Raw genomic sequence first — 23,318 nt, 5'->3', positions numbered from 1 at the left:
CAACCCTCTCTCCCCAGTCCCATCCTCTCCCCTACCTCCTTTTTCTCTTTCCCCTTCCGTATTCCACTCCTCTCCCCTCCTTCATCCCCATTCTCCCCATTCCTTACCCACTCCTTCTCCCCTCTTTCCCCCTTACCTATCCTTTCCCCTCCCTCCCCCTCCCATACCTACCTCCTCTTTCCTCCCTTCCCCATAAATCTTCCTTCCTCAATTTCCATCCGTCTCTCTCTCTCTCTCTCTCTCTCTCTCTCTCTCTCTCTCTCTCTCACCTCCTCGTAGATCCCTCTCCCTACTCATAAATCCCTCTTCCCCCATAAGCCTCCCCTCCCTATAAATCCTCCCTCCCCATTAATCCTCTCTCCCTATCACTCTTCCCTCTCCATCTATCCTTCCTCCCCATTAATCCATTCTCCCTATGACTCCACCCTCTACATCTATCCTCCCTCCCCATTAATCCTTTCTCCCTATAAATCCTCCCTCCTCATTAATCCCCTCTCCCTATAACTCCCCCCTTTCCATCTATCCTGCCTACTCCCCGTCACAAATCCCAACCCCACACTCACGTCCTCCATCACTCCCTCTCCACTGCATGGTGTAAATATATTGAAAAAATCCAGAATTTCAAATGGGGGGCTTGACTGGGGGGGAGGGGGGTCGTAAATAGGCTACTAATCTCCCCTTCCCCCTCCCTTTCTCCATACATCTCTCCCCCACCCATTTCCTCCCCGTAAATCCCACTGTCTCCCTCCTTCATGAATCCCACTGTCTCCCTCCCCATAAATCCCCTTGTCTCCCTCATAAATCCCACTGTCTCCCTCCCTCATAAATCCCACTATCTCCCTCCCCATAAATCCCTTTGTCTCCCTCATAAATCCCACTGTCGTCCCAACTCACCATACCCAGACTGCGGAGGGGTATTGAAGGGAGGGATGTGATGGGGAGGACAGGGGAGAATATCTAGGGGAGGACAGGGGAGAATATCTAGGGGAGGACAGGGGAGAATATCTAGGGGAGGACAGGGGAGAATATCTAGGGGAGGACAGGGGAGAATATCTAGGGGGGGAGGTATTGGGGAGCTGTATTCACGCTGCAAGGGGGGGGAGGGGTAGTGTCGATCAGGGCAGGTGGCTCTCACAATATGCCTGCCTGTCTGTCTGCCTTTCTGCCTGTCTGCCTGTCTATTTGTCTGCCTGAAACTCTGCCTCTCTACCTGTCAGTTTCTATGCATTTCTGTCTGTCTGCCTCTCTCTCTGCCTACCTCAAACAGTCATCTCAGTCTGCCTGTTTCTCTGTCTTTGTCTGCCTGCTATTCTACTTTGCTGACTACCTACACTTCTACCTACCTACCTGCCTACCTACTTACGTGTCTACCTACTTACCTACTTACCAATATACTTGCCCGTTTTCCCTGCCTGCCTACCTGTCTACTTACCTGCCTGTCTATCTACCTACCTACCTACTTATCCATATCTTCCAACCGACCTACCTTCCTCCCTGCCTGCCTGCCTGCCTCTGCCTGTCTGCCTGTTCTCTGATCCATTCCCTCCATTACACACACACACACACACACACACACACACAGCCATGTTGTTTTCACTTTAAGCTCAATGTTTTTACTGTGTGTGTGTGTGTGTGTGTGTGTGTGTGTGTGAATTTTTACCTCTTCATTTATTTCATTCTGTGTCTCCATATTTAACCACTCTCATCCTTTCATTCTTTCCTTCATTCTTTCATTCCTTTCATTCCATCAACATGACCCTTCCTTCCTTCCTTAATTCATTTCTTTCATTCCTTCTCTTTCTTCTTTCTATCTCTTCCTTCCTTCCTTCTTCCTTTCCTTCCTTCCTTCCTTCCTTCCTTCCTTTTTTTCTTTCACTCATCCCATGCCCTCCTCCCTCTTTTTCTTCCCCCTTTATTTCTTTTGTCTTCGTCTCTTTTCAGCACAGTATTTCCATAGCACTCTCTCTCTCTCTCTCTCTCTCTCTCTCTCTCTCTCTCTCTCTCTCTCTCTCTCTCTCTCTCTCTCTCTCTCTCTCTCTCTCTCTCTCTCTCTCTCTCTCTCTCTCTCTCTCTCTCTCTCTCTCATGCGTATCGCCGTAGGGTTAGCTATTGCCATCAAACCCATGTCTGTGTATGGATCTGTGTATGTTAATATGTATGTCTCCAGCATATGTATGTATGTACGTACAGCATGTATGTGTTTGTCTGTCTGTCTGTATGTATGAATGTATGTGTATTTGCTTGTATGCCAGTATCTATTGATGCGTTTATGTATTTATTTTTATGTATGTAATGTATGTATATATGTATGTATGTATTTTTATGTATGTAAAGTGTGTAATGTGTGTTTGTATGTGTGTATGTATGTATTTTCTTATGCCTGTATATCCTGTATGTATGTAAAATATCTCCTGCACTGGTGTGGATCGTAATTGGGTCAAACTCTGTGTCAAAACCTTTATATATATTTTAAATATTGGTCGATTTTAATGTAGATCGAGTAGAAGTCAAGTGCCAGGTAAGAAAACTCCGTAACACCATTTCCTAAGCGATTTATTTTGCTTATTACCTGTTACTGTCCTCCCCTGTGCTACATAAATCCTTCTGATGTCGCCGTCCTCTCCGTGAGTAGTATACAAAAGGATATTAACCAGCCATAACCAGAAATAAATCGCTAAGGAAGAGGTGCTAGGGAGCCTTCTCACCCGACGAGAATACGAATCACGCGATAAGGTCAAGGGTGAGGACGCTGTGATATCTCGTGAATGCTTGATCTGATAGGGATTAAAACTGACCTATGCATTGTTTGTCAGGGTGAGACGAAGTGACCCGATTTTGGTGCCGATCGGTCAGAGGTCAATGTCAGGGATCAAGGTTAGAGGTTAAGGTCAGGGGTCAAGGTCAGAGGTCACGAGTCAGGGTCAGAGTTTGGCTGTGACGCCTTTGTTTCTTTGAGTACCCTATCTAGCTTCTTCATCTTGCGTTTAAGAGGAAGGAAGAATGAGGAGAGAAGAATAGGGGAGAAGAGAGAAGAGAAGGGATGAGAGGAGAGGAGAGGAATATAGGGGAGAAGAGGAGAAGGAGAGGACAAGAGAGGAGAGGAGGAAAAGAGAAGAGGATAGGAAAGTAAGGGAGAAGAAAGAAGAGAGGAGAGGAGAGGAAAATAAGGGAGAAGAAAGTAGAGAAGAGAGGAGAGGAATGAAGGGGAGGAGGGGAAGACGAAAAAGAGGGAAAGTTTGAACAGAGAAGAAAACAGAATGCAAGGATTAGAGTGTGTGTGTGTGTGTGTTACGATAGCGAGAGAGAGAGAGACAGAGACAGACAGACAGACAGAGAAAGAGAGAGAGTTTGTGTATGTTGTGTATGTATAAATGTGTGTGTTTGTATATTTTTCCATAATTATTCCAGTATGTATGAAAATGTATATGAGAGAGAGAGAGAGAGAGTTTGTGCATGATGTGTATATATAAATGTGTGTGGATGTGTGTATATTGTACATAAATGCATTTGTCCGTGTGCGAGAGTTGTTTTCATGTGTGTGTGTGTGTGTGTGTGTGTGTGTGTGTGTGTGTGTGTGTGTGTGTGTGTGTGAGGAGGGGGCATGCATGGGTGTGGGTGCGTTTTGTGTGATGATGCTTTTGTTTGTATGTATGTATGTGTATATATATATATATATATATATATGTGTGTGTGTGTGTGTGTGTGTGTGTGTGTGTGTGTGTGTGTGTGCGCGTGTGCGCGTGTGTGTGTGTGTGTGTGTGTGTGTGTGTGTGTGTGTGCTACCTACATGGGGCTTAAGTTTTATCTTTAAGCTTTTATTTTATTGCATAGGCAGGCGGCTTTGTGTGCGTGTGTGTTTATTGTCTGCGTGTACGGAAAAGAGAGAGTGTGCGTTTTATATGGATGGGATTATGCTCTCTCTCTCTCTCTCTCTCTCAATATACCCACGTAACTTAACAGATTGCGGGGTGAGCGGAGCTTATGAAGCGAGAGAGAGAGAGGGAGAGAAAGAGAGAGAGAGAGAATATGTAAAGGAAAGATGTATGTCAAGGGAAGAGGGGAAATGAGAACAGGAATGGAAGAGAGGGAAAAGAGAAGGGAATAAATGAGAGAATGACCAGAAGAGAACTAGAAAGGAGGGGAGAATGGCGGGATGGGAAAGGAAAGAGGGAAGGAGGAGAGGAGAATGGAAGGAAAGAGAGAAGGATGAAGGAAGGAAAGAGGAAGGGACGAGTGGAGAATGAAACGTTAAGAGGGAAGAATGAAGGAAGAAAACAAGGAAAGGAGGAAGGATGAAGGAAGACAAGAAGGGAGGAGGGAGGAAGGGAGGAGAGAGTGGAACGATAGGGAAGAATGAAGAGAGAAAGGAAAGAGGGAAGGATGGAGAGAGACCAGAAGGAAGGAGGGAGGGAGGAGAGGAGGGATGGAACGATAAGATGGAAGAATGAAGGAAGAAGAGAAGGATGGAGGACAGGATGGGAAGGAAGGAACAGAGAAAATAGAGAGGATTACAAGAGAAGGCAAACAGCAAAGCACGTGATGATCCTTTCTAAAACAAGACTGTGGTATCTTTTCTATGAGTGAAAGGAGAGGATAATAAAGCAAGAAGGAGGAAGAGATGTGAGGAGGGAATGATGCTGAGAGAAGAAGAAGAGAAGGGTTTAAAGATGTGAAGAGGCGAAGGGAAGGAAGTAAAGACTGAGATGAGTGGTAAAGATGGCGTACAGAAAATTCCAAACAGAAGAATTACTGTTTGTTTTCATATATTTTTTTTTAGATCCTACAAACAAGGAAGTGTGTGGCGAAGGGACAGAGTTTTAGTGTGCTCGTATTTTCAGAGACACTTGATCCCATTTTAACCAAACTAAGTGGATCCGTATTCACCACCCCATCTCACCCAAAACCTGTCCTTCTTGTCTTTGGATACGCACCACAGACACACCCTAGATACACACTTAAAGCACCTAAGACGCACCCCAGACACCCCTTTGAGTGCGGCAGGAAGGCATGTGTGGTGCTTATAAAATTCTACGGTTGCAGCTTGCCATATTTCATCCTTCAAAAACTTTCCATGATTCAGTGATTGAGTGAGTGAGCGAGCGAGTGAATGAGTGAGTGAGTTACACAGTTAGGGACACGCACTGAACTTGTCGTCTCTGTTAGTGCAAAAAGAAAAATAATAAAAAGAAAATAAAGTAAGAGAGAGAAAAACTTTAAAGCTTTACCGTCATATGCGTTTTATTCATGTGCGTATTATGGCGTCTACTTGTGTGGACTAGGAAGCGTGTGCGTAAATGTATTATGTGGGTGGGTTGACCAAGAGGAACAGTGGATGAGGAAAAAAGAAAAAAAGAAGGACAAGAGGAAGGGAAAGAAGTGAACATTAAGAGGAACAGGAAGAAGGGGGGAAAGCAAAAATAAGAGGAAGAGGAAGGATGTAGATGAGAAAGGGAAAGAAGAGGAAGAATAAGAGGAACTGATGGAGGAAAAGGAAGCTGGAAGAGGAAGAGGAAGGAATAGAAAGAAGAAAAATACTCTTAAAATGGGCGGTGAGGGGAGGAAGAAGAATAGGAAGAAGAGGAATGGAACAAGGAAGAATGAAGAAAAAAAAAGGAAAAGAGAAAGGAGAAAAAGAAGAGGAAGACGAAGAAAAGAATGAGGAATGTGGAGGAAAAAGAAGAGGAAGAGAAAGGGGAAGAGGAAGGAGAAAAAGAAGAGGAAGTGGAAGGCAAAGAGGAAGTGCATGTCGTCTGTTTTCCAAGCTGGGGCCAATATTGCATGAGAGAGAGAGAGAGAGAGAGAGAGAGAGGGGAGGGGGGGAAGGAGGAGGAATAGGGGTAAGAAGAGAGTTACATAGAGAGGGAGGGACGAAGGGAGGGAGGAAGGGGCAGGAGAAAGTTGAAAGAGGGGAGGGAGGAGAAGAAAGAGGAGGAAAGGGAAGTGATAGAAGGAAGAAAAATGAACGAGAGAAAAAAGGGATAAAGAAGAACAGACGATAAGACGAAAGGAGGAAGTGAGGAAAAGAGGAAATATACTGGGTAGGAGAAGAGGAAGGAAGACAGGGAGGTAGTGAAGGAAGAAGGAATAGGAGGAGTAACGACAAAGAACTGAAGAAAATGGGAAGGAGGAAGGGGAAGAAGGAGAGAGAGGAGGTGAGACTTGAGGGAATAAGGGAGGAAGGTGAAAGGGAAGGAAGAGGGGAAAATGAGGAAGGGAGGGGAAGGTATGTAGAGTGAGTGGGCCACGGGAGAGGGGAAAGAGAAGGAAGGAAGGAAAGGAATTAAAACGGAGGGGAAGAGAAGAGAAGCGAGGAGGAAAGTGGAAAGGAAGGACATAAATAAATGGAGAGAGAGAGAGAGAGAGAGAGAGAGAGAGAGATGGAAAAGTGAGGAGAGGAGGAGAGACATAGGGAAGGGCAGAAAAGGGAGAGGAGAGGGAGGGAGAACTGGAGTGGGAGGCGAGAGGGAGGAAGGGGAGATGAGGGGAGGATGGGGGATGGGTGTGGGAGGGGAAGGAGATTAATTATGTGGTAAATAGGATCGACAGAAAAGAGGGGAGGAGTAGATGGTAGATAGAAATAGAAGAGAGAGAGAGAGAGAGAGAGAGAGGTTTGTCAGGAAGTAGTTGAATGGAACATGGCAAGTTGGTGGAAATAGAGGAAAGTAAGAAATAAAGCGGTGAGAGAGAGAGAGAGAGAGAGAGAGAGAGACCGAATATGCGTAAAGTAAAGAAGAACATAGGTAGCAGGAGTTAAGAGGTTGCCAGGCCGCCTCCCAAATATGCAAGAGGAAGAGGCCGAGCGGAAAAATATCAGTGAAGAAAATGATAATCTCCCCTGCACGACCCGGATATATAAATAATGGCGAGGGGGCATAGTATACATCAGGGTTATATAATGGATTTTTTTTTTTCCTCGTGGGGTGAGAGAGAGAGAGAGAGAGAGAGAGAGGTTGTAGACCAAACTTGACTCAGTTGTGGAATAATTTTTTTTTTTTTTTTTTTTTTTTTACCACGGATCTGCAGTTGGGGTCTCTGTTATCTTGTTTTTGTTTTTTCTTGGAGGGAACGTTTTTGCGGGTTTCTGGCCTTTGGTTCCTTCTTCCTTGCATTAAAAAAAAAATAATATAATAATAATTGGCACTGACAGGGGAAGTAATATGTGAGTTACTGTGGCTCTGGAACCAAAAATTTTGATGGTTCTCTCCCTCTGGATTCCGAAAAATTATGTAGATTGAGAATTGGTGTGTCCTGGTTCCGGCAGTAGGTTGGGGTTGACACCATCCACTCATTTGGTGAAGTACTACCTGCGGGTGACTCTACATTGAATGACAAATTAGTTGCTTGTACTCCGTGAAACTAATTACGATGGGAAGTAACCATATAACCGATTAATAGGTGCCTGGAGGTGTTTTGGGTTAAGCATCCCCCCCCCAAAAAAAAAAAAGGAAAATGAAAAGTAGCTCATAAGGGTTGATTAGAGTTATGTTTGGAGATAGTGGCTCATAGAATGCCGCTCGGGGAGGACTGACTGGTCACCCTTTCCCTGTATGCTTGGACTAAGTAGCCTAGATCCGGGGCATTTACACTTCTGATGCAACAGTACAGGATAGGATCATGTTTGGATGGATGGATGGTGTTCATTTACTCTGCCTGTGTGTGTGTGTGTTTGTGTGTGTGTGTGTGTGTGTGTGTGTGTGTGTGTGTGTGTGTGTGTGTGTGTTGTGATTGTAGCTATGAATGTTTAGAGAAATAGGTAGATAGATAGACAGTTACCCATAGGTAGATATAATCCATTATGTGTATGGGTTCATCGTGTGCCTGGGAGTAATGTTTACCTCAGTACACATCAGTCGTTGTTGGTTGGCGAAGGATTTAAAGGTGACGGCAGCGGATTAACTGAGTGTGATTTGATACTTCTCTCTCTCTCTCTCTCTCTCTCTCGAGGCTTTCAGGAATATGTGAAATACCAGAGTTCATGTTTTTAGTGGGGCTAGATTTTTCTTTTTTCTTTTTTTTTTTTTTTTGTCTCTTGGGGATGTGCTGTTCTGCTGTTATTTCCAGATTATGTTCAGGTGGCTTGTTCTGTTCTCCCTAGAGGTGAGTGGCGCTGTGGCCTTGTTAAATCAGGGTTGTGAAGTGGATATTTTCTTTTTTTGTGGGGGTGCGTGGGTGTGTGTGGAAGGGGCGTAGGTGTGTGTGTGTGTATATGTATGTGTGTGTGGTGTGTGTGTTTGTGTGTGTGTGGTGTGTGTGTGTGTGTGTGTGTGTGTGTGTGTGTGTGTGTGTGTGTGTGTGTGTGGTTTGCCATTGCTAAGTCCTGCAGGTCAAAATGCGGTGAGGCTAAATCAGGTTTGTAAAGTGGATTTCTCTCTCTCTCTCTCTCTCTCTCTCTCTCTCTCTCAACAGGGTGTATTGTGTGGCGAATGTGTATCTCAGTGCATCTTAAGTCAACACCCATGAGTGGTGTATTGGATGGGTGGAGGTGGATGGGTGGAGGTTTTGGTGGATGGAAGTTTGGGTGGATGGAAGGGTGGATGAGTGGAAACTTGGGTGGATGGAAGGATGGATGAATGGAGGTTTGGGTGGATGGAAGGGTGGATGGATGGAGATTTGGGTGAATGGAAGGGTGGATGGATAGAGGTTTGGGTGGATGGATGGAGGTTTGGGTGGGTGAATGGGTGGAGGTTTGGATGGATAGAAGGGTGGATGGGTTGAGGTTTGGGTGGATGGAAGGGTGGATGGGTGAAGATTTGAGTGGATGGAAGGATGGATGGGTAGAGGTTTGAGTGGATGGATGGGTGGAGGCATGGGTGGATAGAAGGGTGGATGAGTGAACGTTTGGGTGGACTGGTGGATGGATGGATGGAAGGGTGGAGGTTTGAGTGGATGGATGGGTGGAAGCGAGTTTTTGGGTGGATGGGTGGATATGGGTTGTTGTGTGGAGGAGCGTTTTGAGTCGGTGGATGCATGTGGAATAGAATACTAGATCTGCTCCAACCATTAAGGGGCAAGTTAACGACCCAACCACCACTGAGAACCACTTAACGAGCCACTTACCCTCTCTTCGTTGATGAACCAGGCGAGGTCAGCGGGCGGGAATGACCTAGGTGAGCTGCAATTAAGTTGAACCGTGTCACCTATGCGATACTGATGCTGAGTGCCGGTGATTGTAGGCTTGTCTTCTGGTATCTCTAAAAAAAAGGGAGATAAAAAAAAGAAAGTTAGCATTTTCGTGTATTATTGTGAATTATTTAGGTATAGCATTCTCTCTCTCTCTCTCTCTCTCTCTCTCTCTCTCTCTCTCTTTCATTTATAACCTCACACAGAATTATAAATTAACCCAACTTCTTAATAATTTCTTAATGTAATCTTGTTCCTGTTTCTGTCTCCCTCCCACCCCTTGTAAGTCGCAGAGAGAGAGAGAGAGAGAGAAGGGTCTGCAGTTAAGAAGGATAGCCATAGTTATAACCAGACAATAATTCTTAAGCTGCCCTAACTTCTCAATAACGTATCACAGTCTAACTATCCATAAATAACCTTTCCTTTACTTACGGCAGCTTAAACTGCTCCTGCCCCCGTCCTAACTTTCCCTAGCTCACCCCAGACAATCATCTAACTCTCCCTAACTTTCATCTATCTCTAACTTTCTCTAACTCACCGACGACATCAGTAATAGAGGAGGCGTGTGTAATAACTTCACAGAAACCACAAGACCTTTTCTCACAATCCTAAGTTACCATACCTTCCCATACCTTAAGTTAGGAAGGATGGCCTCTTAGTTATGATTACACACAAGACCTTAACTTATCCTAACTCAAAGTAACCCGTCCTAACTTCACTGTAACTGTCCCTAGCTTCACTGTAACTTCGCCTAACTTCACTGTAACTGCCCCTAACTTCACTAACTTCCCCTAACCATTATAACTTCACTGACTTCACTGTAACTTCGCCTAACTTCACTGTAACTACCCCTAACTTCACTAACTGCCACTAACTTCCCCTAACTTCACTGTAACTGTCCCTAACGTCATTGTAACTGCCCCTAACTTCAGTGTGACTTCCCCTAACGTCACTGTAACAACCCCTAACTTCACTGTAACTATTCCTAATTTCACCAACTACCTCTTACTTCACTGTAACTGACCCTAACTTCACTGTAACTGCCCTAACTTCACTGTAACTTCCCCAACTTCACTAACTTCCCCCAGCTTCACTGTAACTGTCCCTAACTTCACTAACTGCCCTAACTTCACTGTAACTGCCCCTGACTTCACTGTAACTTCCCCTAACTTCACTGTAACTGCCCCTAACTTCACTAGCTGCCAAAACTTCACTGCAACTGCCCCTAACTTCACTGTAACTGCCCCTAACTTCACTAGCTGCCAAAACTTCACTGCAACTGCCCCTAACTTCACCGTAACTTTCCCTAACTTCATTGTAACTTCTCCCTAACTTCACTCTAACTGCACATAACTTCACTGTGACTTCCCCTAACCACTATAACTGTCCCTAACTTCACAGTAACTGCCCCTGACTTCACTGTAACTTCCCCTAACTTCACTGTAACTGCCCCTAACTTACCTACGACGGTCATGTTCGAGGAGGAGTCTGCAGTTAGGAAGGCTGGGCTCTCGAGTATGACCTCACACTTGTACCTTCCAGACGAGGCCAGCTGTACGTTGCTCAGGTGGACCTTGCCATCTGTGGTGTGGTTCTGTGGAGAAGAAGAGAGGGGATGAGTAGGGGTGTGGGAAGAAGAGAGTGGGGGTGTGGGAGAAAAGTGTGGGAAGAAAAGAGTGGTGTGGGAAGAAAAGAGTGGTGTGGGGAGAAAAGAATGGGGGTGTGGAAGGAAAGAGTGAAGGTGTGGGAAGAAAAGAGTGAGTGTGTGGGAAGAAAAGAGTGAGGGTGTGGGAAGAAAAGAGTGAGGGTGTGGGAAGAAAAGAGTGAGGGTGTGGGAAGAAAAGAGTAGAGGTGTGGGAAGAAAAGAGTGAGGGTGTGGGAAGAAAGTGTGGGGGTGTGGAAGAAAAGAGTGGAAGTGTGGGAAAAAAGTGTGGGGGTGTGGAAGAAAAGAGTGGAGGTGTGGAAGAACAGAGTGGGGGTGTGGGAAGAAAAGAGTGGAGGTGTGGGAAGAAAAGAGTAGAGGTGTGGGAAGAAAAGAGTGGGGGTGTGGGAAGAAAAGAGCAGATTAATGGGTGAAGGAAAGTGATTCATAATGGGTGTAGAGCAAGGAATGTGACTAGCTGGATGTTGGGGAAGAAAACAGTGAATTGGGATGGGGAAGTAAAGTGATTGAGTGGGGATACGGGAGGAGGGGAATGAGTGGGAGTAGGGGAGGAGGGGAGTGAGTGGGGGTAGGGGAGGAGGGGCGTGAGTGGGGGTAGGGGAGGAGGGGCGTGAGTGAGGGTAGGCGAGGAGGGGAGTGAATGGGGTTAAGGAAAGTCAGGTGACTGAGCGGGAGTTAAGGAGGGGAGTTAGTGGGGACAGGTGAAAAGAAAGTTATCGTCCGGGAGTCATTGATTGGGGTTAGGGGAAGAAAACAGTGGATAAGTGGAGGAAGGAAAGAGTGATTGTGGGGATGGAGGAAGAAAAGATGTTAAATAGGAGTAGAGGAAGAAGAGAGTGATTGTGGGCAGTGAGAAGGAAAAAGAACAAGTGAATGGGGGCGGAGGAAGAAAAGTGTGGGAGGGTAGGGAAGGTGGGAGACGTAAGAGTGGTGCAGGGAGTGGGAGTGGGGAGGGGAGAGGGGGAAGAGGGAGGATGGGGGAAGGGGAGTACATAAACAAAGAGAGCTGAACCTGACGTCACTTAGGTGAACCCTGCCATCTATTGTCTGGGTCTGTGGGGAAGAGGGGTGAGTGAGGAGTGAAGTAGGGGAGGGGAGGCACAGTGGGGAGGGTGAGGGGACAGTGGGTAGGCATGTGAGAGAAGGAGTGAGTGGGGTGAGTGAAGGGTGAAGTAGGAGAGGGGAGGCAGGGTGGGGAAATGGACGGGACAGGGAGGTCATGTGAGAGAAAGGGTGAGTGGGGGGAGGTGAGAATGGTGGGGAGAATTGTTTGGAGAGTGGGGTAAGAGGGAGAGGGGACGGGGGAGGCATATGAGAGAAGGGGTGAGTGGGGGAGGTGGGGTGAGGATAGTGGGGGGGGGCATGTTTGGAGAGAGGGGGAGGGGGCGAAAGGGGGTAATGCTCGTAACGAAATTATGTTTGGTCTCACATGTTCGCACCCTGTCCAGCCCTCCTCGGTGACGTATACAGGCTCGTAGCACCCGTCTGCCTACACACATTCGTCCCTCTTTTTTCCATCTGCCTAATGCAAGAGTTGGCATGTACTCTTAGTCTTTCCTGCATGCAATTGATCAACTTCCAGGCTGTCTTCCTTTCCAGTGTTCTGTCTTTCCCTTTGCTGACAACTTCCTTTCTTTTAAACATAATGCGAAATGAAAGGGCTTTTGTATGTGTGTGTGTGTGTGTGTGTGTGTGTGTGTGTGTGTGTGTGTGTGTGTGTGTGCATTATACTTCTCGGAACAGGACCAGTTTTGCCGGCTGTGGGTCCTTCATTTTGGCATCAAGAAAAAAAAAAATCACTCGAAACACACCGTTACAATTTCCTTAGTCTCTTCTTACCCCACGTCTTAAGGGCTTCTTACGCAAGATTTTATAGCCACTTAAGACACCCAGAGACCCTCCTAAGAATAAGGTAAATCATCTTGAGGTAACAGGTAAAAAAATGATTTCGTCGACGTGGGTAAGTTTCATCTGCTGTTCCATTTATATTTTTAGTTTTGATGCTGCTAGACCGTTTCCTTCAGCTTTTGGAGAGGTATTAGTAGTAGTAGTAATAGTAGTAGAAGTAGTAGTAGTAGTAGTAGTAGTAGTCTGTGGATGGATTCTTCAGGGTCCTCTTTGGTAATTGCCTCTTCACTTATATTCGTGTCTTCTGCAAATATGGCTACCTTAGAGGCGAAGGGGGATTGATATAAATAATGAGGGAGTGGGGTTGGGGAGAGGGAGTGGGATGGGAGGGATGGGGATGGGTGGGAGTGGGGCTGGAGAGGGAGTGGGGATAAAGAGGGAACGGGGGATGGACAGGGATGTGGATGGGGGGGAAATGGGTGTGGGGATGGCAAGGGAATGTGATGAATGAATGAGAAGGGAAAGAAACGTGGATAGAGAGAGAGAGAGAGAGAGAGAGAGAGAGAGAGAGAGAGAGAGAGAGAGCATAATTGAGCCGCTAAATGGGATAGTCGGGAAGATAGTGAGAAAATGAGAGAAAGTGAGCTAGAGTGAGGTGAGGAAGCCCCACTCCCATTTTCTCTATAATTAAGAGAGGGTCTCGTTTTTTGTGGAGATGAGAGGGTAACTTCCCCTTCCTCTTGCTTTTTTTGCTTTATTTTTCATTCCTCTTTCATGTCCTTATTTTCTTTATCATCATTATTATTATTTTTGTTATTATTATTATTATTATTATTATTATTATTATTATTATTATATCCATTCCTCTTATTTTTACGCTCTTCCGTTTTCTTTCCTTCTGATGTTTCTTCCTAACTTTATCTTTCCCTTCTCCATCGTCATTTTACCTCCTTCTCCATTCTTCTTCTTCCTCCTCCTTACTCTTTTTCTCCTCATCTTCCCACTCCTCTCATCTTCTTCATCTTCATTATCATCACCTCTATCATCAGTCATCATTGTTTTCAGTTTTTCATCGTCATCATCATCATCATCATCATCATCATTTTCTTATCTTCGTTACTCACTTCCTCTTTCCCTTTATTTTTTCCAGTTGTATATATATATATTAATTTTCTTTATTAATATCCCACTTTATTATTATTATTATTATTATTATTATTATTATTATATTGTTGTTCTCCTCCTCCTCCTCCTCCTCATCCTCATCATCATCATCATCATCATCATCATCATCATCATCATATTTCCGTTCTTCTTTAGTCCACGTTCTCTCCCCTCTCACCTCTACCCATTATCATCATCAACCTTTTCATCACATCTTCCTCCTCCTGCTCCTCCTCCTCCTCCTCACGCCCCATAACCTCTCACTCACTGAAATTAGAGGCCCGGAAATTATCACCCTGCCAAGTAGACCGCGGGAACATAATTTTTACCACCCTGTAGCTGTTCTTTTTGAGAGAGAGAGAGAGAGAGAGAGAGAGAGAGAGAGAGAGAGAGAGAGAGAGAGAGAGAGAGAGAGAGAGAGAGGTAAGTGATGCGGTAGAAAGAAAAATAGAAGATGATAGGTGAATAGGAGAGTGAGAGAGAGAGAGAGAGAGAGAGAGAGAGAGAGAGAGAGAGAGAGAGAGAGAGAGAGAGAGGATATTTGTGTGGAGGAAAAAGATGAAGAGGTCAAGGAGAAGGAAAAAGAAACGGGGGGGGGGGAGACAGAGAGAGAAGGGGGGGTTAGAGGGAGATGGAGAGAGGATATTTATGTTGAGGAGGAGAAGAAGGAGGAGGAGGAGGAGAGACAAAATGAGTGAAGTGTCCTGAAAATTCAAGGAAAGTAGGAAGGAAGGAGAGAAAGAAAGAAGGAAAGGGGAAGTAAGACAGTGGGAAAGAATGAGAGTAAAACGAAACACAAGGAGTAATAAAAATAAAGGAAGTATTTCTAATAAAGAGGTAAGAGGTGGTAAAGACACAGTGAAGAAACAAGAAAAAAAGAGGACAAGCGACAGACGGGATGAAGGAAGAAGATTGGAGGGAAAAGACAGAGCGACGGAAGAAATGAGAGGAGATAGAAAAAGGTGGTAGGAGAGGCGATAGAAAGGTTAGAGAGAGACAGAATGGCGGAAGAAGGGAGAGGTGATAGACAGAGGAGATAGAAAAAGGTGGTAGGAGAGGCGATAGAAAGGTTAGAGAGAAGACAGAATGGCGGAAGAAGGGAGAGGTGACAGAGAGAACAGAGAAAGCTTGAGGAAAAGGAAAGATAGAAGGAAGGAGCAACAGGGAGCAGAGAATGAAGGAAGGAAAGTGGTATGACAGAGACGAAGGAAGGAAGGAATGTGCATAAGAAAGAAGGAAGGAAAGAAGAGGTAATAGAGAAATAATTGACTGAATAAATGAGAGAGAGAGAGAGAGAGAGAGAGTAAAGAAGGAAGGTGAAATTAGGGATGATAATGAAGATGGACAAGCATATGAGAGGGGGAAGGGAAGGAAGATGATTGATAATGAATAAAGAATAATTAAAGAAAATGGTTTGGACATGTGGAGAGGATGGAGAATGAAAGACTGACTAAGAGGGTGTATGTAGGTGAGGTGGAGGGAGGGAGAGGGAGGGGTAGACCGAGGATGAGGTGGAGGGATGGAGTTGAGAGGTATATGAGGGAGGGGGGGGGTGAGTTGGGGGGAGGGGAGTCAAATGGTGGGTGACAGAGTGACTTGGAGGCGTTTTGTCTGCGGCCACCCTTTGCGGGATTAGGGCGTCGGGCTATAGATAGATAGATAGATAGATAGTTAAAGAAAGAAGAAAAATTAAAGTGGATGAAGAAAAATGTAAAGACAGACGAAAGAGGAAATAGACAAAAGCAACAGGATGGTGAATGAAGAAAAAAGAGGAAAAAGAGGAGGTAAAATGGGAGGAATAGATGGAAGAAGAGGAAGAGAGGAAGACAGCAGTGAAGGAAAAGATGATAGTGGGGTTAGGGAGGAAAAGAGCTAAGACAGACGGGAAGGAAGAGGGAGAGAGAGAGAGAGAGAGAGAGACAGACAGGCAGACGGACGGACGGACGAACAGAATGCGAAGAGAGAGAGAGAGAGATAAGAAGGAAAGACTGAAGGAATTGCAAGAGGAGAAGGTAATACTAAACAGACCTTGAAAAATAGTGAAAATAAAGAGAGAGAGTAAAACGAAGAGCTGGTGAGAAGAGAAATGAAGAAGGATTTAAAAAAGAGAAGAAAAGCTAGACCAGGAAAGAGAGGATAAACTGAGATAATAAGGAAGAAAAAGTAAAGACGAATTAAAATGATAAATAAGGGGATTTTAGAGGAAATGAATAAAGGAAATAAAGGGAAAGAGAATGAAAAAAAAAATACAGAAGAGGAGAAAAGGAGGGGAAGCGAGAATGATGAACGAAGAAAAATGGAAGGATGAGTAGAAGGTAAAAGATGGAGAGAGAGAGAGAGAGAGAGAGAGAGAGAGAGAGAGAGAGAGAGAGAAGTGAGTGGGAGAGAAGAGGATAGATTGAGAGAAAAAATTAAAGAAAGTGAGAAATGAGGGAAGAAGAAAGATTGAAAGGAAGAGAGTAGAGAAGAGGAGGAGGGATTAAGAGCAGAAAAGGACGTAGGAAGACAGAAAAGCATAAAGAAAAAGGAAGAAAGAACGACAGAGATGGGGAGACTAATGAGAGGTGAGGAGGTGGAAGGAGGAAGAGGAAAGGGGAAAGAGTGGTGAAGGAAGAAAATTATGGAAAGGCAAGGGTGGGAGAGGAAAAAAAGGAAGAAGGTAATAGGAAAAGAGGGGAGAATAATGAGGTAAAGGAAAGGGAAGTGGGGAAGAATAAGCGAAAGAGGAAGAAGGAAGATGATAAACAGACATAATAGAGGAGAATTAGGAGGAAAGAGGGTAGAGAAGGAGAAGAGAATATGAACTACATAGGAAGTGAAGAGGAAGAGAAAGAAGATGAAGGGGAGGAGATGAAGATGAGCATACGAGAGGAGGAAACGAAGGAAGACGATGGGGAATGATGAGATGAAAAGACTGAATGAAAAGAAATGAATGACAAAGGGGAGTGAGCAGCGTGAAGAGGGAAATGAATTATGTGGTTGAAAATTACTGAAGCTGAAGAAAGGAAGGAAGGAAGGAGGTGAGAGAAAGATGAGGGGAGGGAAATAAAAAGCTGAGAGAGAGAAAGAGAGAGGGAGAGAAAGAGAGAGAGAGAGAGAGAGAGAGAGAGAGAGTAGTGTGAACCTGAGACGCTTTGGAAGAGAGAAGGAACGTGGTGGATTTTTTTTTCATTAAGGTATAAATATGAACGATCGTATTGTATTTTCATATGATACTTGACCCTTTCATCGTTCGGACAACTCTAGCATGCTGTTCCAGTCAACGTGAGATCATTTCATTTCAGCTGAGAGAGGTGGTGCTGGTGTGTAGGTGTAACGGGCCAGCCTCTCAAAGATAATGCCTAAATTCTTCTTCTTCTACTTTTTCTCCTCTTCCTCCTCCTTCTTCTTCTCCTCCTCCTCCTCTTCTTCTTCTTCTTCTTCTTCTTCTTCTTTTCTTTTTCTTATCCTCCTCCTCCTCCTCTTCTTGTTCTTGTTCTTATTCTTCCTCTTCTTCTTCTCCTCTTTCTTTTTCATATTTGTGGATGTGACGATGTAAAATAAATCTTGAACGAAGTCATGATTTAAGGAAGGACTAAAACCAACGCTAATCCTGACTTTCCCCACATCCTTTAAGTCTTTCCTTTAAATCGCCAAGACCACGCCCATTACAGTCAGGATTTATTTATTTGTTTATGTTTTGTTACACACACTTTATTGGTTTTGAAAGTCAGCGAATTAAACTTTGAAAAAACGAAAGACGGATTTGTACCTCAGACAGTAGTGAAGTGGAGAGTTTGGGTACAGTGAGGTGTGGAGCAGTGTGTGTGTGTGTGTGTGTGTGTGTGTGTGTGTGTGTGTGTGTGTGTGTGTGTGTGTGCGCGCGCGCCAAAATCCTTCAACTGGGATTAGCTTCCTTGACTCGCCCTATCTTGGAGCCAGACTTACGTAGGACTCTAATCTCGTCCTAGATCATCTTTGAATTGGACTCCCTCATCTTTCCATCTTTCCCCAGACTTATCTCACAGCCGCAGTTCATCTCAAGACGCTCATCAGCCACTCGCACTCTTGGACTCACTCGCACTCTAGCTTGAACTCGCACTATAGCTTTCACTCGCACTCTAGCTTGAACTCACTCTCTCTCTAGCTTGAACTCGCACTTTAGCTTGGACTCACTCGCACTCTATCTTGAACTCACTTGCATTCTAGCTTGAACTCACTCGCATTCTACCTTGGACTCACTCGCACTCTAGCTTGAACTCACTCGCACTCTAGCTTGGACTCACTCGCACCCTAGCTTGGACTCACTCGCACTAGCTTGAACTCGCACTTTAGCTTGGACTAACTCGCACTCTCACTCGCACTCTAGCTTGGACTCACTCGCACTCTAGCTTGGACTCACTCGCACCCTAGCTTGGACTCACTCGCACTAGCTTGAACTCGCACTTTAGCTTGGACTAACTCGCACTCTCACTCGCACTCTAGCTTGGACTCACTCGCACTCTAGCTTGGACTCACTCGCACTCTATCTTGAACTCACTTGCATTCTAGCTTGGACTCACTCGCACTTTATCTTGGACTCACTCGCACTCTAGCTTGAACTCGCACTTTATCTTGGACTCACTCGCACTCTAGCTTGAACTCGCACTTTATCTTGGACTCACTCGCACTCTAGCTTGAACTCGCACTTTATCTTGGACTCACTTGCACTCTGGCTTGGACTCACTCGCACTCTAGCTTGGACTCACTTGCACTCTAGCTTGGATTCACACACACACGCACACACACACACACACACACACACACACACACACACACACACACCATCAATCAGTACAAACTTAACGTAGTGTCTCCCGCCGTCCACACAACAAAGTCTGTTTTCTCTACCCATGTGTGCAGATAGATAGATAGATATAGGTGGATAGATAGGTAGTAGAGAGGTGGGTAGGTAGGCAGATAGATAGATGGATGAATGGGTAGATAGATAGACATAAATAGATAGCTAGATGTAACGAGGAATGCATAGGTCTGGTGAGGAAGGTGAATGAAAGGTGAAGCCCTCTTTGCTATGAAGTCTTTTACGACCATCCTCTTTGCCCTCTTTATCTACTTTCTATCTATCTACCCTTCTGTCACTTCCGGTATAGAGAAATAGAACTGTGTATGGTATTGTTAAACCTTGGAATTACCCTACATAACAGTGGAAGGATTGGTATTATGACAATGAAGAAGAGGAAGAGGAAGAAAAATGACGAGGAGGAGGAAGAAGAGGAAGAAAAAGATGAGGAGGAGGAAGAAGAGAAGAAGAGGAGGAGGAGGAGGAGGAGAGGGAGAAGTAGTGTAAGAGTAAGAAAGAGGGAGAAAGAGAACAGGAGAAAAAGAGGACGAAGAAGACGAAGAACAAGAACAAGAACATGAATAATCCTCAACGAAGAAGAATACTCACTCACGTCTACCAGTGAGAGAGAGAGAGAGAGAGAGAGAGAGAGAGAGAGAGAGAGGGCAGCATTACCCCAAAATCACACATGGAAAAAGATTGAACATTAAACTTAAATTCCGTGGCTTCTCGACATAAGCTTGAGTGGGATGAGCTTGTGAGGAGGAGGAGGAGGAGGAGGAGAAGGAGAGGAAGGAGGAGGAGAAGAAGGAGGAGGAGGAGGAGGTGAGGGAGAGTGTGTGGGAGGCGGTAATTGTTCAGAAATGTTCAAGGTATTTTCTTTTTTTTTTCTCTTTTTTTTTAAGTGCTCTCAGAAGGTTGGCTTAGAGTGAGTAATTTCTTAGAGAGGCGGGAAAAGTGTGTGTGTGTGTGTGTGTGTGTGTGTGTGTGTGTGTGTGTGTGTGTGATTCGCTCTCCAGACGATTTTATACAGCTGAGATTGACTTCTTTTTTTTTTCCTTAAAAGGCTAAGGTAAAAAAAAAAAAATCCTAAATCCCACTACTACTACAAGAATAATCCCCCTAATCCCCATTTAATCCCTTCAGACCGATGACGTGTTTATCTCCTGCTGTTACTAGACGATTTTATTCAGCATTTGGATATATTTTTTGAAGACCTTTTTTGGAGATATTTTTTGAGATATTTTTGGGGATATTTTTTGAAGATATTTTTTGGACCTATTTTTGAAGATATTTTTGGGGATATTTTTTGAAGATATTTTTGGGGATATTTTTTGAAGATATTTTTGGGGATATTTTTTTGAGATATTTTTTAAAGATATTTTTTGAGATATTTTTGGGGATATTTTTTGAGATATATTTTGGAGGTATTTTTGGAGATATTTTTTGGAGATATTTTGTTTACTGAATTTCTTTCGTCTAATGACCATTACCTTTGACCTTTCCCCGTGGCCTTGACCTTTGCCTAAATTTTCTAAGAATTTATTTTTTATTTATATATTTATCTATCTACCTATCTATCCATCTATCATTCTATCTATCTATCCATCTATCTATCTGTCTATTTATCTATGTCTATCTGGAGGGGTTTCTAGTGCTGAGCGAAATCGTCTCACGTCAGCCTGAATAAAATCAACATGTCTTTCCCCGAGATTTGATGGCCGTAATATAAATGACTCTGCAGATTCCCTAACACCTCTCCCGTGGCGATTTATTCCCCACATTTTCACCTGAACATCCCCTTCTGTGCTATTTATGCCAAACCCGGTCGATATTAAGGTCACGTAAATAAAATAGTGTTAAGGTTTAAGAGGCAGACTAAAGCGGTGAGAAGAATGCGCTGCGTGACATCCTGGGCCACTTAGAAAATGGGCTTGGGTTGATGTGGAAAGTGGTCATCATCATCATCATCATCATCATCATCATCATCATCATCATCATCATCATCATCATCATCATCACCACCACCACCACCACCACCACCACCACCACCACCACCACCACCACCACCACCACCACCATTTCCTCCTCCTAATCATCATCATCATCACCATCATCATCATCATCATCATCATCATCATCATCATCATTACCACCACCACCACCATTTCCTCCTCCTACTCATCATCATCATCATCATCATCATCATCGTCATCATCATTATCACCACCACCACCACCACCACCACCACCACCACCACCACCATTTCTTCTTTCTAATCATCATCATCATCATCATCATCAATTTCTTAGCCCTATTTTTTCTGCGTTGTTATAAATGGCGGGGGCAGGATCCGGAAACTTGTAATCCTTTTTAATCAACTTTTATGGAGAGAGAGAGAGAGAGAGAGAGAGATAGAGAGAGTGTGTGTGTGTGTGTGTGTGTGTGTGTGTGTGTGTGTGTGTGTGTGTGTAAGACCATCTCAAACACAGATAAAACATACAAACGAGAAAACACAAGCCATCGATGTCTATAAATTAAACACTTCCTGACTACCTCCAGACGATTTTATTCAGCATAAGAAGGACCTCGTGCTGAAGGGGTTAATTAGGGCTATTTATAACCCCTTCAGTTCGAAAAAAAAAAAATCACATGAAAGGGGTGAAATTAATGGTACAAGAAATTGGTGGAGGAAAATGAGTTGTTTCTATCTATCGTCCTATTTCTATCTATCGTGAAGATGAAGTGAAGGTGAAGGTGAAAGTGAAGAGGTGAAGGTGTAGGTGAAGGTGAAAGTGAAGAGGTGAAGATGCAGGTGAAGGTCCAGTTGAAGGTGAAAGTGAAGAGGTGAAGATGCAGGTGAAGGTCCAGTTGAAGGTGAAAGTGAAGAGGTGAAGATGAAGGTGCAGGTGAAGGTGAAAGTGAAGAGGTGAAGATGCAGGTGAAGGTGAAAATGAAGAGGTGAAGGTGAAGGTGAAGATGAAGGTGCAGGTGAAGGTGAAGAGGTGCAATATTCGGCCAGCTTTTGCCTGCGCGTGTCCATCCCGGTCCCTAATTGTTCTAATGGGGAGAATAATTTGGTTTTAATTAAGTCTGTAATAATTAGGCAAGAGAGAGGCCCTGCTTGTGTAAGAGAGATGTTATGAAGACTAATGGTTACGTGCCTGCCTGCTAGATTACATTTCTCTCTCTCTCTCACACACACACACACACACACACACACACACACACTCTCTCTCTCTCTCTCTCTCTCTCACACACACACACACACACACACTCTCTCTCTCTCTCTCTCTCTCTCTCTCTCTCTCTCTCTCTCAACTCCTTCAAGGGTATTTCCTTAATCTGAATAAAATCGTCTGAAGGCCTGAAGGATATGAATGGAGAGTGAAGGAGGAGGGAAGTGAGGTGGTGGGAAATGAGAGGCGGAGGCAGGGTGAGAACAGGTGAGAAGCAGAGGTGAGGTGAGGCATGGAGAGGCAGAGTGAGGTGAGGAGAGGCATGGAGAGGCAGAGTGAGGTGAGGAGAGGCAGAGTGAGGTGAGGTGAGGCAGGATGAGGCATGGAGAGGCAGGGTGAGGTGAGGTGAGGCAGGATGAGGCATGGAGAGGCAGGATGAGGTGAAGAGAGGCAGAGTGGGGTGAGGAGAGGCAGGATGAGGCAAGAAGAGGCAAAGTGGGTCATGGAGAGGCAGGGTGAGGCAAGATGAGGCAGAGTGAGGCAAGATGAGGCAGGATGAAGCAGGGTGAGCCAAGAGGAGTCAGGGAGGAAGGAAGTCAAGTAATAGGAAGTGAGAAGGTGAGAGTGACGAGAAATTGGAGGATTATGCTTATTAATATATGGAGTGTGAGGGAGGGAAGGAAGGAAAGATGGAGAGAAGGAGAGGGAGAGAAGGAGAGATGGATGGAAGGAAGGAGAAATGGAGATGTAGGGAGGGAGATTTCGAGAAAAGGAGAGTTGAAGAAGAGAGAGAGAGAGAGAGAGAATAAAGGGTAGGAAACGAAAGATAAAGAAAAGAGAAGGACTGGAAGAATGATAGAGAAGAAAGAAGAGCGAATGGGAAGAAGGAAGAGGAGAAGGAAGTGAAGGAGAGAAGAGGAAAAGAAGAAATGGAAAAGGGAGTCAGGAAGGGATGAGAACGATGGAGGAGGAAGGAAGGAAAGAGAGTGAAAGAGGAAGAAGAAAGGCGAGAAAATGGAAAGGAGTAGAAAGAGAATAATGAAAGAGAAATAGGGAAAGAAGAGGAAGAAGAAGAAAATGAAGAAGAAGAAGAAGAGGAGGAGGAAGACAGAATATGAGAAAGAAGGGGAGAAGACGCATGTGGCAAGAGAAAGGAAAAAGAGGAAAGAAGAGAGTGACGGGGAAAGAAGCGAAAGAAGGAAAAAACTAAGAGGAAATAAGAATTAGAGGAGTAACAAAGAGAAGGAAGAGGTGGAAAAGAAAGAAAGAGAGAGGAAAGGGAAGAAAGAGAGGAGGAAGGAGAATGGAAAAGAGTGGAAGAAAGAGGAAAAAAGAAAGAGAGAAGGAAGGAAACAGAATGAAGGAGGGAGGAGAGGATGAAAGAGGAAGAAATATGAAAAGAAAAGAGAGGGTAGGAACGACAGAGGAAAGGGAAAACAGACGAAGAAAAGGAAGAGGATGGAGTGAGAAGAAGGAAGAAGAGAAATTAAAGACGGAAGAGAAAGAAGAAGAAGGAAAGGAGAAG

The 23,318-nt window shown here is 44.6% G+C and overlaps 1 protein-coding gene across 1 annotated transcript in view; it reads right to left on the bottom strand.

The window, feature by feature from the left end:
- LOC145402932 (cell adhesion molecule 3-like) overlaps positions 1 to 23,318 on the bottom strand; it is a 182,969-nt gene that overhangs the window by 4,578 nt on the left and 155,073 nt on the right. The window contains exons 3-4 of the mRNA XM_080274827.1: positions 10,582 to 10,701; positions 9,058 to 9,191 (exon numbers count right to left, since the gene is read on the bottom strand). Of these exons, the coding sequence (XP_080130953.1) occupies positions 9,058 to 9,191; positions 10,582 to 10,701 (254 nt within the window). The remainder of the gene's footprint in view (positions 1 to 9,057; positions 9,192 to 10,581; positions 10,702 to 23,318) is intronic.

This window comes from Coenobita brevimanus, chromosome 59 (genome assembly GCF_032717465.1).
Source record: "Coenobita brevimanus isolate Jiangsu-jjx chromosome 59, ASM3271746v2, whole genome shotgun sequence".
Classification (NCBI taxonomy): domain Eukaryota; kingdom Metazoa; phylum Arthropoda; class Malacostraca; order Decapoda; family Coenobitidae; genus Coenobita; species Coenobita brevimanus.
This window is presented reverse-complemented; position numbering and strand designations above follow the sequence as displayed.